A 13015-nucleotide genomic window follows, 5' to 3' on the forward strand; every position below is an offset into this window, starting at 1 on the left:
CAACGAACTTGATTTGTGACTTTCGACGACGCATTCGCTCGAAACTGCCTCAATGCCTCTATGCCCATACATAATAATGCACTGTGAATACGCTTTCTGTGTTTTCTTCGCGAAAGGAAAAATTCAATAGAAAATCATTGTAACGAGGATACGTTTAAACTAATCAGCCTTTGCTTCTGACCGATTTCGTAGCAACCATATAACACGTATAGTTAAATCTATTCGAATCTCATCTGCGCATCAGTTTTCCTTCACATATATTTTACCTAACATAGCTATATAAAAACCTAAAAATTTAGGCTGAAAAAAAATTCGAATTCAAATGATAGATTTGTTAACGTGGGTGAGATGGCCAGTTGAGGTTTAAATATACGTCCCACCTCCTTTCGCCAACCAATAAGGCGTTAATTATTGAAGGAACTATAATATAGCTTATAGCCCCTCGCTCCATTTACCGAGATGTTAACAATCATAATGCCGTCGTTAAACACATAACGAAGAAGTGGAAACTTATGCAAATTGAATTCTTACGACTACAGTATCCTTTGTACACCCATATAAATTCTTCGAGCAAATTGTACATTCAGTTGCAGTGAGGAGTTGCATTTCTAAAAGGGTCTCTACTATCCACTTGACTAACGTTCGGCGTGAGTACGTTCCCTTACTATGAGACGTACTACCTTTACTAGAATAACTACTACTATGACTACACATTGAACGCGGCGTACGAAGAGTGTTGGGTATAAACGAAAATTACTATATAAATTTTATTAATTCGTAGAATATAGACCGCGGTTATAACTGTGCCGGTAACGTAGACAGTGACACTTGAATGGTACAAAATTTTTTTCGAGACGCCGGAAATCCATCTCGCAATCTTTATTTTTGTTAAAAAAGAACGCCTATTTAGAACATTTCAACCAATTCGAGGCATGGGGGTTTTCGGAAGTACAGCGCACGATCGCGTGATAGACAGAAAAGTACAGACAGAAATAAATATCGTAGAATCGCGGTTTAAATAATCGTTGCAAAATCAGCTTACTCGCGAGTCGTTCGTATCCATCGCTACGTTTCAGAGAAACCTCTCGCATGAAAGATCGCGCGATTGTGTGCGCGCACACGCACACAGGCGCGGTTCTATCACACGCTCGCTGAGAATGTTCCCCACGCACACTAAGAAAAGAGAAATGCACACCATCGGAGAGAATAGGACCAACACGCGCGCAGAGTCTATTCACTGGGATTCAAGATGGAGAGAAAACAACGTATGTGTCTCGTAAGGTGGTTGTAAACAAGAAAGTCGGACGACTCGGAACGGAGGATCCTTCGACGGAAGGAGCGACAACTGTGGATTCGAGATGGCGAAATCTGTGCTGAGCTCGGACTCTCTTCCCAAGGCTGGTCGAGTAAACGAAGGTAAAACGGCGGCTGTTCACGAATTATCTGCTGTCACATCTGATCACAATCACCGCAATTAGATTGCCGATTTAATCTATTTAACTCCGTTTTGATACTATCACAGTTTGTCGGGAGTGGTTGGTTCACGAGGACGGGGCACTCGCGTACCGTTTGCAGGACGAAGAAAGTAGGTATTTAATCAAACATATTTGAAAGCTCTCCTCCTGCCAGAATGATCTCACCGTATTGTTGCTCACAGTCAGGGAACACTACACAGGCAACAAAGTGCGCAATGCCCAAGTCAGAGAAGATTTACCAAAAGCAAAGGTGGAACAGGAATTAGAAGCAATGAGATATCAAAGCTACGTTCAACAACAGTCCGTATCTAGTTCTCGTTACCCACTGTATCTATGGGAAATTACACTGATTTGTTTTCACATCGATATGATTTTTCAGAGAGGAAAGAGATGCTATGGTGGCGAAGCAGATTGCTTTGACCCTCGAGCGAGAAGAAAGGCAGAGAGAAAAAGAGTTGCAAGAGCAGATGAGATTACAGTTGAGACTAGACGACGAAGTAACGCAATTGGAACTTGAGAAACATATTCAAGAGGAGAAAGACGAGGTACTTGTACAGCATCGCTTATTTAAATACATTAACGATATCTTCTATTAATATTATGTTTATCGATAAAAGGAACTAGCAAGGAAATTGCAGCAAGAGGAAGAGGAGAACACTATAGACACTCAAGATGGACCCGTGGACGAACAATTTCTGTTGGATCAGAAGATCGCAATGGAAGCGCAGGATGCAGAATTGGCCAAGATGCTGCAGCAGAAAGAGCGGGCGAAGGCTAGGAAGGCCAGACAAAGGGCAAGACAGAGAAAGCTGGAGAAGCAACTTCAAAAAGATATGGAGGAGCAGAGCGTTACCGAAAAGCCTCAGAGGCCGGACAAGCTGGACTTGAAAGCTACACCTGGCAAAAATAGGATGCAGCCGAATCTGAATTGTCCAGAATACCCGGACCCCGAGGAGATCCAGATACTGGACGATCCTGTCGAGAGTATACGAGAAGTACCAAACGTGGCAGCGATTATCGATCCCACCTACAACGGAAATGTGCATCGACACACTTCCAGTAGCTCGAGCAGTACTGTCAGTCCTACGTACGCGTTACCTACACCACCCCAGGAGCTTATGAACGAAGATATACCATGCTACATGCCTATTCAAGGACAACGAAGAAATCAAATGCAGTCCCCGTCGCAGGTCCACGAAGAGAAACAGAAACGTAGAGTGAAGGACGGCTGCAAACAGCAGTAAAACGATTTCAAGGTTCAAATATATCAAGTACTTTCGATGAAAATACGTTTCGTTGCCATGAGAACATTAATCATTAGTATAATATATTGTAGAAACCTAGAGCTCCACTTTGACAAGAAGCTCAGAAACATAGAAGGAGACTTGTCCCAGTAAAAGCAATACTTTGCATAGTATGAAGAGAAATGTGCCTTCGAGAAAAGGGTACGGTGTAAAATGGGATCGATGAATGTTTAAGGTCTAACATTTGAAATAACGAGTTGCGCACCGTCCTAAGTCGTAGATCTGCCTTGAATCGTGTACATTTACACTCAATTTAAATGCGATGATATTTCTATTGTGCTGATAACAGAGATTTTTATGAGGAAGCAAAAAGGGCATAGTGAAATAGACAATCGGAGTTAAAGGCGACGTAATCAAATAAGCAAACAGAAATGTACAAAACATTGACTATTTAGACTGAATTCTGAAACGATTAAATCGAGACAGGCTTTAATCGAATCGACATATATACACTCTCTATCCGAAGGAAATTTTGTTTAATAGGTTTAATAACAAGATGTGCTTGCTTTTTAGAGGGAATTATTCTCTTTTCAAGTGCTTCAGGTGCAGCGTGAGAAATAATTTACTGCCAAAGATGATGTTATTAGCGCTCACTTTGAACCCAAATGAGTTAATTATCGATGAGTTAACCAGATGAAAGAAAAATGAATTTTGAATGGTGTGCTTTAACCAAGTGCTTCTCGGCACTTGATAACTTAATAGCTTCTAATAAGTTGTTAAGACTCAAAGATCTAGTAAAGTATATATGTTAATAATCTCTGTAACAATTTCCCAATATTTAAGTTCGAGAAGCGTAATTTCTACATTGTTTCTACTAATCTCCGAAACGATTAATATTCGAAAGAAGTATAAGAGCAGTTAATTTTTAGTATTATTTAAATACCAATTTAGTATTTAAAATATAAACAGTATATTATTTATGGTGTTTGGAAATGTGTATTCGATAGAAGTAGTATTATTTTTTACATTTATTGTATGAATACATCTATACATGGGTAATAAATTGTAATAAATGTAAAATTGTAATAAATTATTTACAAAGATATAATACATGTTTTCATCGAAAACCCCATACACATTTTAATATACCATACAGCAGTAATTCATTCCATAAGCTTGTGTGCGCGAAAAAGAGAGAGAGAGAGAAAAAAAGATAGAATGATTAATATAATGTAACAAATATAATTGACGAATAGTATATAAAAGTAATTGCTCCTTACGATATACAAATACTAAGATCAGATGTTCGTTCAATCAGCAATTTTGGTTTTGTTTTCTGTACATGTGCCTACACGATTCGAAATTCTATGGTAAGGAAAATAACAAAAATAAGTATAAAATGTTCGTTTAATGCAAGATGCATAAAATGATAGAAACAACTTGAACAAAAGTTTATAGATTATACAAAATAATCTTTTCAACAAAGCACACTTTCCTCGAAAAATATGCTCTACACAAAATACACATTTAAGCTCAAAAGTAATATATGGGATCGTTCACTGACAAATATATTCGACAGCAAAAAGAAACACTCGCTTCTTTCAGTGACAATGCTTCTTTCGCCTCTTATGGTCCCACGTATCAAATTCTGTTTCCTACTGTATAAAGAAATCGGCAAAAAAAAATAATGGTCGTTTCACAAAAATCATTATTATTCCAGGAAGAAATACTTGTAATCCTTCGTCATTACGAAACCATGACGGTGCGTGGTTCAATCAAAATTGGAGAACCGGTTAAAAATGAAATCACTAACTGCATTTAATTCGACATGCTATTTGATCCTTTAAGTAATACAAATTTTCTCCTACAACGATTTACAATAACCGGAACGTAGTTACCCGTGTTTTTAAACTGTGACTTTTTCTGTACAATGTGCTGTGATTCTTCCTCTTCCGAGTTGTCCTTACTCAAAATGGGAGTAACGCTGCTTAATCTCCTGTTTGAACGATGAAAGAAGAAATTAGTATGCGACTACGGTGTAAGCGCTCAATATGCTAATATAAAAAGAAACGAAGAGTGTATAATTCTTAGTTGATGCGTTGGTAGTTTGCGCGACTGTGTATCGCCACGCTCCGAGTGTATGAGAAATTAAGATCGTAGACAGAGCAGACAGGAAGCAGAACGAGAGAATGAATTTAATTGAAAAGTAACCACCTACGATTATCAGGAGTCACGGTCTTCGACCTGGTATGAGGCGGGGAAAACACAAAGTTCGGCACTTCTTGAATAGCTGAAACATTCGGAACGATATCGTCAACGTTCTACAAATAATATTTTATTAACCCTGGATATCGAAAGAACTACCTTTCTGATCCGATGGCGGATCGTTTGTTTTGTCCGGTTGAGAAAACGAAAACTGTTCGCTAGCATCACGGTTCACGCTCGCTCTTCTTCCACCTTTCCTTGGTTTCGAGACGACCTCGGGGATCTCCCGAGCACCGGAATCCACCAAAGTGTCCTTCCTTCTTGTAGCTTTCTTAACATTGCTGGGTTCCGGGTCCTCTTGAACCTCCTCTTCCACTATAGTCTCCTTGAGGATAGCTTTGCTGCGGGTACTCCTAGTTCTTTTCATCGTGTCTGTTTGCGGAATCTCGACGCTCGCAGCTCTTCTTTGTCTAGGGACCGACGTGGACTGTTTCTTGTTGCTCGCACCGGACATTCTCTCCTTCAATGGTACGCTTAATATTTCCTCTAATTCTTCAGGTATCGACTGTATCGATGACCTACGATTCCGGGTATTCCCAGCTGAACTGCTAATCGTTGCTACCATGTGTCTACCTCTCGACACATCCAACGGAGGTTCAAAGTCCTCCTCCGGGATGACCTCCTTCGCGACGCTGCTCGCTCTCCGAGTCCTAACAGTGTCCACCGTTTCTTTAGGCACAGAACTACCGCGTCTCCTGCCGGGCAACTTAACAGTTCTCTTCTCTTCGGCTGCCTCTTCGCTCGTCATCGACTCTGCAACAGCCCTCAACGACCTATTGCCTGCCGCCGTGCCTCTAGTCTTCGACCCCCTGGTCTCCAACTTCTCCTCCTCATTTTCAACCGCTATGCTCGAGGAGGACGAAGTCCTGCTGAACCTCGTCGACTCGGGCACTTCTTTCTGCACGGAGGCAGCCCGTCTCGTGTTCCTCCTCGCCGGAGTCCTGACCTCCTCCTGCTCTTCCACAGGAAGAACATCCTTGGTGGATGTTTTCCTGCCTCTAGTTCTTCTTGACGGAGAAGCGGCCAAGTAGTCCTCTTCGCCCTCTTCCCCGACAGGATGAACATCCTTCGCCACGGACGAGGCTCTTTTGCCCCTGGTCTTTTTCGGAGTGGCCATGGCCGAGGACTCTTCCTCCCCTACTTCTCCCACAGGATGAACGTCCTTCGCCACAGACGACGCTCTTCTACCTCTAGTCTTCTTCGACGAAGCAGACCCTGGGGACTCCTCTTCCCTCTCTTCTTCTCCGAGAGGAGTACTCTTCGCTACCAACGACGTTCTTCTACCCCTCGTTTTCCTCGGCGAGACCTCTTCCTCCGCCTGTTTCCCCACGGGAGAAACGTCCTTCGCTATCGAAGACGCTCTCCTACCCCTCGTTCTCTTTGGCGTCGATAACCCCGCGTCTTCTTCCCCGTGATTCTCCGCGAGGGAAACGTCCTTCGCCATCGAAGACGCTCTCTTACCCCTGGTCTTCTTCGGCGTAGAAACCCCCGCGTCTTCTTCGCCTTGCTCCTCCACGACGGAGACATCCTTCGCGACCATCGAAGCTCTTCGACCCCTCGATTTACTCGGGGAAGAGGTGACGGACGAATCCTCTGATCCCGAGGATCCCGTACGCTTGATGCCTTCGTCCGCGGCGGCGATGGACGCGATCAACACCTCTTTCATCAACGAGCTCGCTCTCCTCGATCTCGCGGGGGTCTTCGGGACGACCTTCGAGGGAGAACCGACTGCGGACGGTCTTATCTCTTTCGTTATCGAGGAGGCTCTTCTGGATCTAGTCATCCTCGACGCGACGCTGTCGTTCAGCTGCGAGGCCTCGTCGTCGGTGTCCTTGGACTCCGCGCGCTGCGTCTTAGGCGGAGCTTTATCTGCTGTTTCAGACATGGAATTATTGTTGTCGAGGTGATCTTCAACGTTCTTCCGAGGCTCCGCTGGAACGCTCGCGTCGGACTCGTCGTCGGTGATGTTCGACGCGTCGTACTCGTTGCCTGTGCGAACCTGCGTCGTCCGAGACACCGTCTCGATCACCTCGGTAGTCTCTTCGAGAGCTAGAACCATGTCCTCGGCGTAGTTGGACTCGTCGTCGGTGATGTCGAAGTGGTGGTCGCCGTTCTTCAGATCATCTATGCGCTGCTCCTGCGCGTCGTTGTCGACCTCGTCGCGCAACTTCGGCGACCAGGAACGACGTTCGCTGTTCTCGGACCGCGCGGAACTGTTTCCGAAAGTGTTCGAGAAGCTCTCGAACTCGTCATCGTTGTCCGCGTCTTCCTTATCCTCGGCGTAGCTGACGTTCATCGCCTCGTCTTCCTGGTCTTTGGAGATGCCTCCGTTTTTCTGGTGGTTCGACACGTTGCCGTCGTTGAACTTAAAGCAATTCGATTTCGGTATAGTCGGGGACGTAATTTGCATGCTCGAAGACGCGTCCAGTATAGCTCCTTCTTCTTCCTCGAGTTCTTCTTCTTCTTCTTCTTCTTCTTCTTCCTGCTCGTCGATGTTCATCGCTTCCTCGCTGTTCCGGCATGATCTCTCTTGCTTCGAAGCTGTCGAGATGTTGGTAGAATTACACGTGGGAGCCAGTTGCGAGGGGAGCACGCTGGATCTTCTCAGAGGTGAGCCTATGTCGAAGCTGCTGTCCGGTGAGAGCACAGCTGGCGAGTGAAGGGATGCGGAGAACCACGAGGTACACCTCCTGGGCGTTTGCAGCATACGTTTCGTCGGAGTTGCGGCGAGATCTCCCAGCAAGTTCGACGCTTCCGTGTGGGAATTTCCTAAGCTCCTTCTGTTCGACTCCTGGAACGAGGGAGTCTGCAGGTGAGATCTCCCGATGCTTGGCCTGGGACGGGCAGCGCATATGTTCTTGCAAGTGATGCTACCCTCGGACAAGACCGCGCTCTCCATCAGGGACTTGTCGGCCTCCAACGAGCTGAAGAACGTCTCCCCGCTTCTCTCCGAAGCATGCATCCCAGCCGAACTGTCTCCGGCACTGATCTCGTCGTTGCTAGCGTTCTTCTTCGACTGGGAGATATTGAACCGTATCTGTCTGTTGATCTTCTTCTCTTTATCGATAGCTGCCGAGTTGCTGTCGGTGTCTTCCGGTTGCACCGAGCCGAGGCTTGCGGACGTCGAGTTCCTTATAAGCTGCCTGATCTTCAGGATAGAATGAGGTGTCTCGATACGAGTGTCCCTGTGAGATACCTTGCGCTTCACCAACGGAGTGCTGAACGCTGCGCTCAAAGCCGCGTCCCCGTCGTCCACCAGTTTTCTGCGCTTGATCCTCTCCGGCGTCCTCTTGTCGCTGTCGTCGTCGGCCTGCACCTCGTCCAAAGTCCGCTTCCTATGCGTCTCCATGACTTTCGGAGACATCACGCAGTTGATGTCGATCTGTTCGTCGTTCGGTTTGAGCGTAGTGCACGGAGCAGTGATGAACGGGATCAAGGCCTTCTCTTCCCTGTGGAAGGTCTCCTTGGCTTTCCTGATCACCGTCTCGTAGATGCTCGTTGCTCGTTGGCAATTCTTGTTGTACGTCATCGGTCTTGGATACCTGGGCTCCATCCCGGTCTCCGAGGCTGATTTACTCATGCTCATGGAGAACTTCTTCATGATGTTGGGCAAAGTCGCGTTGTAAGCGTTCAGCATGTCCATGTGATCGTTTTTGGTGCCCGGGTTGAATCGAACAGCGGCGAAACTGCCGCTGTTCGCTTCCATGTAGCGGCACCGTTGCAAATAGTATAACAACCTCACGTCCTCGGACTTGCTCTCCTCCAGGAACTTGTCGAACATCTCTTCCTCCTCGGTGTCCAGGGCCAGGTGCAAAACATCGGTGAGCTTGTCGTAAGCTTTACACGACTGGAAGAAACACATGAGCAGCTGCGCGTAATGTGTCTGCGGCCTGTGATGAAAGGCCGATTGGACCAGACCGTGTTCCACCGATAGACCGATCAACGTGCTCTGATCCTGAACCGACGACAGAGGAGGCTTTCTTATGCGCAGGTACATCAGAGCCAGCTTGTGCTGATCGTTTCTGATCAGGGTCCTCAAGACCAGCTTGTGATGCCAATCTTTCACGTCGGTGTCGGAGATCAGCTGGCCGGTCATCATGCCCAGGAATCCGCGGTAGTCCTCGTGGTCCAGAAGCCAGAACGCTTGCGTCAGCTTGATGACGCTGGAGCTCATCTTGAACGACGAGGGAAACTCGATCAACCGATCTACACCCGCATAGGAGTCTGGCAGCAGCAGATCCAGGTCCATCAGGAGGTAGATGGTGATCTGATGTTTGCACTCGAGCTTATCCGCCTCGCCTTGATCGCAGTCCGTTAGATAACTTCTCAGCAAAGACTGCAACGACGGAGGAGGGTAGTAACCATTCGCGGACATGTCTCCGGACTCCATTTTCCATTGGGTACTCAGAGCAGGACACTCTCGCGCTACCATCTCGTCTATGAAGAACACTTCTTTGATCTCGCCGGGTTGTTTATCGTTCGCGGCAGACTCCCTCTTCTCCTTGTACAGGCGGTGCAATTTCTCATAGGGGTAAGGTATTTTCACTGCAGCAGACACGGGTGCCTCCATGTCCTGCGATTCGGGCAGCAAGCCTGCGTCGTAGAACCAGAGAAGCACCTGGAAAAATATCGACACGCGTTTCAGTGCTCTCCGTTGCTTGACCAAATTGTTCGTTTCTAGCGGCAACTTTGACACCACGTTCGACAAACACTCCAGCTGCTGGTAACAAAATCTCAAGGTCTTCAACTCGGACTCTCCGATGTTGTTGCCCGATTGGTCGAACAGGGGCACGCATAGATGATCGGCGATCATTTTTATGGAAGCAGCCCGTTGTATACCCCAATTCAAGAAGCTTGGATACATGTACGCTGCACTCCCGTCCGACCATTCCTTCGCGCACCTTATCAAGAAGGTTGCCCAGTGTTGCTCCAAACAAAGAGACAGCAGCATGTCCCGTTGGGCGTTATGATCGCTCGAAAAGGACACCTCTGTGTTGAACGGTACCAAACCGACGGAAAGACACTTGTGAAACATCTCGGAGGGTTCTGTTAACAGGATCGGTCCAGCGATTGCCATTTCGTGAAGAAGCTCGGCTTGCACACCTCGAGACAACCAGAACGTTAACTTCGATACGCTCAGTTCTATCCACTCGAGTGCTAACGAGTTTGGATAGAACCGTTCCTCCGATGTACTTAGCCTGTTGTTTGGAAACTCTTGCAGAGTGCGAGGAACGTAAGTGCAGCTAACTATCTCGTTGCTCGCCACGTTGGTCGGCCGAGCTTCGATGTCGTAGCTGGCTAATATACTGTTGGGATTCTTGCATTCGCCGACGGTTCGAGGCATCTGCTCTTTGTACCATTGATTCAAGTCGAACAACAACGTTCGACCGGTACTGGAGATCAACAGCAAGCTGTCCTCGCCTCGTTTCGACTCCGATTCTGTTTGATCGGGATTCGTTTCTCGTTCGATGGCGGATAAATTGATCACTCTGTCGTCCGCGTCCAATTCGAATTCGAACTTAAGGCTGGGCTCTGCTTCCAGATTGAAATACAAATTCGTTCCCCTTTCGGAGTACTTTCGCTGGAATAGCAACGCATACATCCTCAGAAGAGGCGGCACCTTTGACGATTCGTCTTGGAAAACGACCCATAAATAGTAGAACGGTCTAGGATCGTCGGCTGGCTCCAACAGCGCCAAATGCGTCACGATCATAGTCTCGTCTACCGGTAAACTTATCGACCCTACGGAACCATCGTTCTGCCATATTATCACTCTACCTAGACATCCGGATATCAAGCAACCGATTTTCGTCGAACTAACGATGGTATTTGTTAACCGTTCGTCCAAGAAACCGGTGGATTCGAATTCTTCCCGGTTGAATCCGATGTGCTTTTCTATTCCTGTAAATATATACGAAATGTGGTTACCCGCATATCATTGGGAAGTATAAGCAAGGCTATGGAGATTCTCTTACGTTGATTCATTAAGTTGCAAACCATGTGTTTGCTCTTGTTCAACTGATTCCTATGGAGAGAATCTTTCGACGTTATAAACTCTATGTCGGCCGGATTGGTCTCGTCCATGATAAGAGACAAATCATCTGGCGTCTCCCAAGCGGATCTCTGAAGATCGATCATCAGATGATGAAGATTACGTAATACTATGCAAGCTATCCCATCCATTTGCATTAGGAAATTATCTGGTCTTTTTTCGTTGAATTCCTCCCATTTCGCTCCGCCTGATACGACGCAAACCTGCTCGACTCCTACTGGCATCTGTAAAAATATAGACTGTCAGTAACAATTTCAAATGCTTTGCAACCTCTCCGTGTAGAACCTACTTTCACAGCTCGAAGAACACGAGAGCTAGCACAGTCGAAGATGCACACCAAGCCTATGGAATCTTTAATTCTAGTGGCACCATTGTCTAAACCTATTAGAAGTAACGGTAGTTCTCCAGGCTGTGCTGGAAATTGACACACACAGGCGATCTTCCCACGAAAGGTCCATGAGCTAATACTTTCTCCGGTCCTTGCATTGAAAATTATTATGTGGGAACCATAGTTCAACCAAGCGTACCTAGTATCGCTTAGAAAGCCTCCGCAGTGGCTATCGATACCGCTATAAGGTTGCGAACTGTTAGAAGATCCGCCTTCGTTTCCATCGCTATTATTGGATCGAGACGAGAATGCATGTTGAATGTCTATAACGTTGTGTATCTGTGGATGAAATGAATTATAAATTCAAGATCAAAAATATTCATTAAACTGTGGATTTTACACATTTTATCTTTCATTTTGTACCATTTGGAGTCCTTAATGTAAAATGCATATTCCTGCTTCTGTGAGACATTTTTGAGAAATTTGAAAATGCATAAACATTCACAGTGCAATGAATAGCCCATACAGGATTTGAAGTATACAGGAAAAAAGACAAATTATTTGACAATAAGAATTACCTCACAGTTCACTTCTTCTAACTCTTTCATTTTTTAGAGCCAATATTAAAGCACAGTGGATGCGAAAAAATCATTTATACGTTCTTTCGCTAAGGTCACCATAAGGTTATGTTGCCGCCAAATTTCAATGAATCCGTCACGTTCCTACAAACACGATTACCATCAACCTGTAGCCCGTATATTCACAATACCGTCCGACAGAGTACCTATAACACCACTTAATTTAGAAACACGCGAGAAATCTTGGTGTTACATTTAAATACGTTTCACCACTCGTGCTTTCATTTTAAAACCTCAACTATACAACCGCGAAGTACGTTAGGAAACGATACCAATTGCACACGTGCTGCCAACTATGTTTGAAAATGAGCGGGCACTTGAAATATTTCACCCACTGTGTTACCGCAATTATTTTCACACTTCAATCAACCTACAGTACATTCATCTAGCTTTCATTATGAAATTTTAATGGAAAAAGATTGAAATATTATTTTCATTTGAGCGTGAATGATCTTAACCGTTATTTCCATAAGATATAGTGTAAATTTCGGTAAGAATCATATGATATCCTAGAGTTCGTACAGCGCCACTTGGCGTAGCGGCAAAACGCACAAACTGGTATGTTTACCGACAATCGATTCTCGGTCGGTAACCGTGGTGTCGCTAATGGTAAATTCCTAAAATGTGCTGTCGGCGCCATCTAGCGGTGAACATTGAAACTGTTCCGTCAGTAAATTTGGCTAGTAGTTTCAGCGTTTTGCCACTGCGTCAATTGGCGCTGTATCGACCCCTGAACGAAGCAAATAATCTTACCGGAATTTACACTGTGTCTTATGAGAAAAGCGGTACGAATCATTTGCGCTTGATTAAAAAGTAATATTTCAATGCTCTCCAATGAAAATAATTTATTTTCAAGATACTAACAAAACTTGAAAGATTCTAATAACCATTAATATTCCCGTTAGACAATAATTCGTCCTGTAAAATTAATAAAACTGCTATAATTGTGCGGATCGAGGATAGAGGGAGAGGGAGAGAGAGAGAGAAAGAGAGAGATAGAGATAGAAAGAAAG

At 45.3% G+C, this 13015-nt stretch overlaps 2 protein-coding genes across 4 annotated transcripts; one reads left to right on the forward strand and one right to left on the reverse strand.

The window, feature by feature from the left end:
• Positions 1 to 1100: 1100 nt before the first annotated feature.
• LOC143359159 (uncharacterized) lies at positions 1101 to 4407 on the forward strand. 2 transcript variants are annotated; one of them, XM_076796902.1, is made up of 6 exons: positions 1101 to 1416; positions 1523 to 1585; positions 1658 to 1775; positions 1855 to 2020; positions 2093 to 2731; positions 2812 to 4407. In XM_076796902.1, the coding sequence occupies exons 1-5, from the start codon at positions 1359 to 1361 to the stop codon at positions 2717 to 2719; spliced, it is 1032 nt and encodes a 343-aa protein (XP_076653017.1). In that variant the 5' UTR covers positions 1101 to 1358; the 3' UTR covers positions 2720 to 2731; positions 2812 to 4407. The 2 variants fall into 2 exon arrangements, with proteins under 2 accessions (XP_076653017.1, XP_076653016.1); XM_076796901.1 differs by having other exon boundaries at positions 2093 to 4407.
• On the reverse strand, positions 4112 to 12254 carry Elys (AT hook containing transcription factor 1 homolog). 2 transcript variants are annotated; one of them, XM_076796898.1, is made up of 6 exons: positions 11943 to 12254; positions 11326 to 11703; positions 10960 to 11260; positions 5084 to 10885; positions 4934 to 5009; positions 4112 to 4715 (listed from the first exon to the last, which is right to left on the reverse strand). In XM_076796898.1, exons 1-6 carry the CDS (start codon positions 11970 to 11972, stop codon positions 4538 to 4540), a joined length of 6765 nt encoding a protein of 2254 aa, XP_076653013.1. In that variant the 5' UTR covers positions 11973 to 12254; the 3' UTR covers positions 4112 to 4537. The 2 variants fall into 2 exon arrangements, with proteins under 2 accessions (XP_076653013.1, XP_076653014.1); XM_076796899.1 differs by having other exon boundaries at positions 4575 to 4715; positions 4938 to 5009.
• Positions 12255 to 13015: the final 761 nt, after the last annotated feature.

This window comes from Halictus rubicundus, chromosome 11 (assembly GCF_050948215.1).
Source record: "Halictus rubicundus isolate RS-2024b chromosome 11, iyHalRubi1_principal, whole genome shotgun sequence".
Taxonomy (NCBI): domain Eukaryota; kingdom Metazoa; phylum Arthropoda; class Insecta; order Hymenoptera; family Halictidae; genus Halictus; species Halictus rubicundus.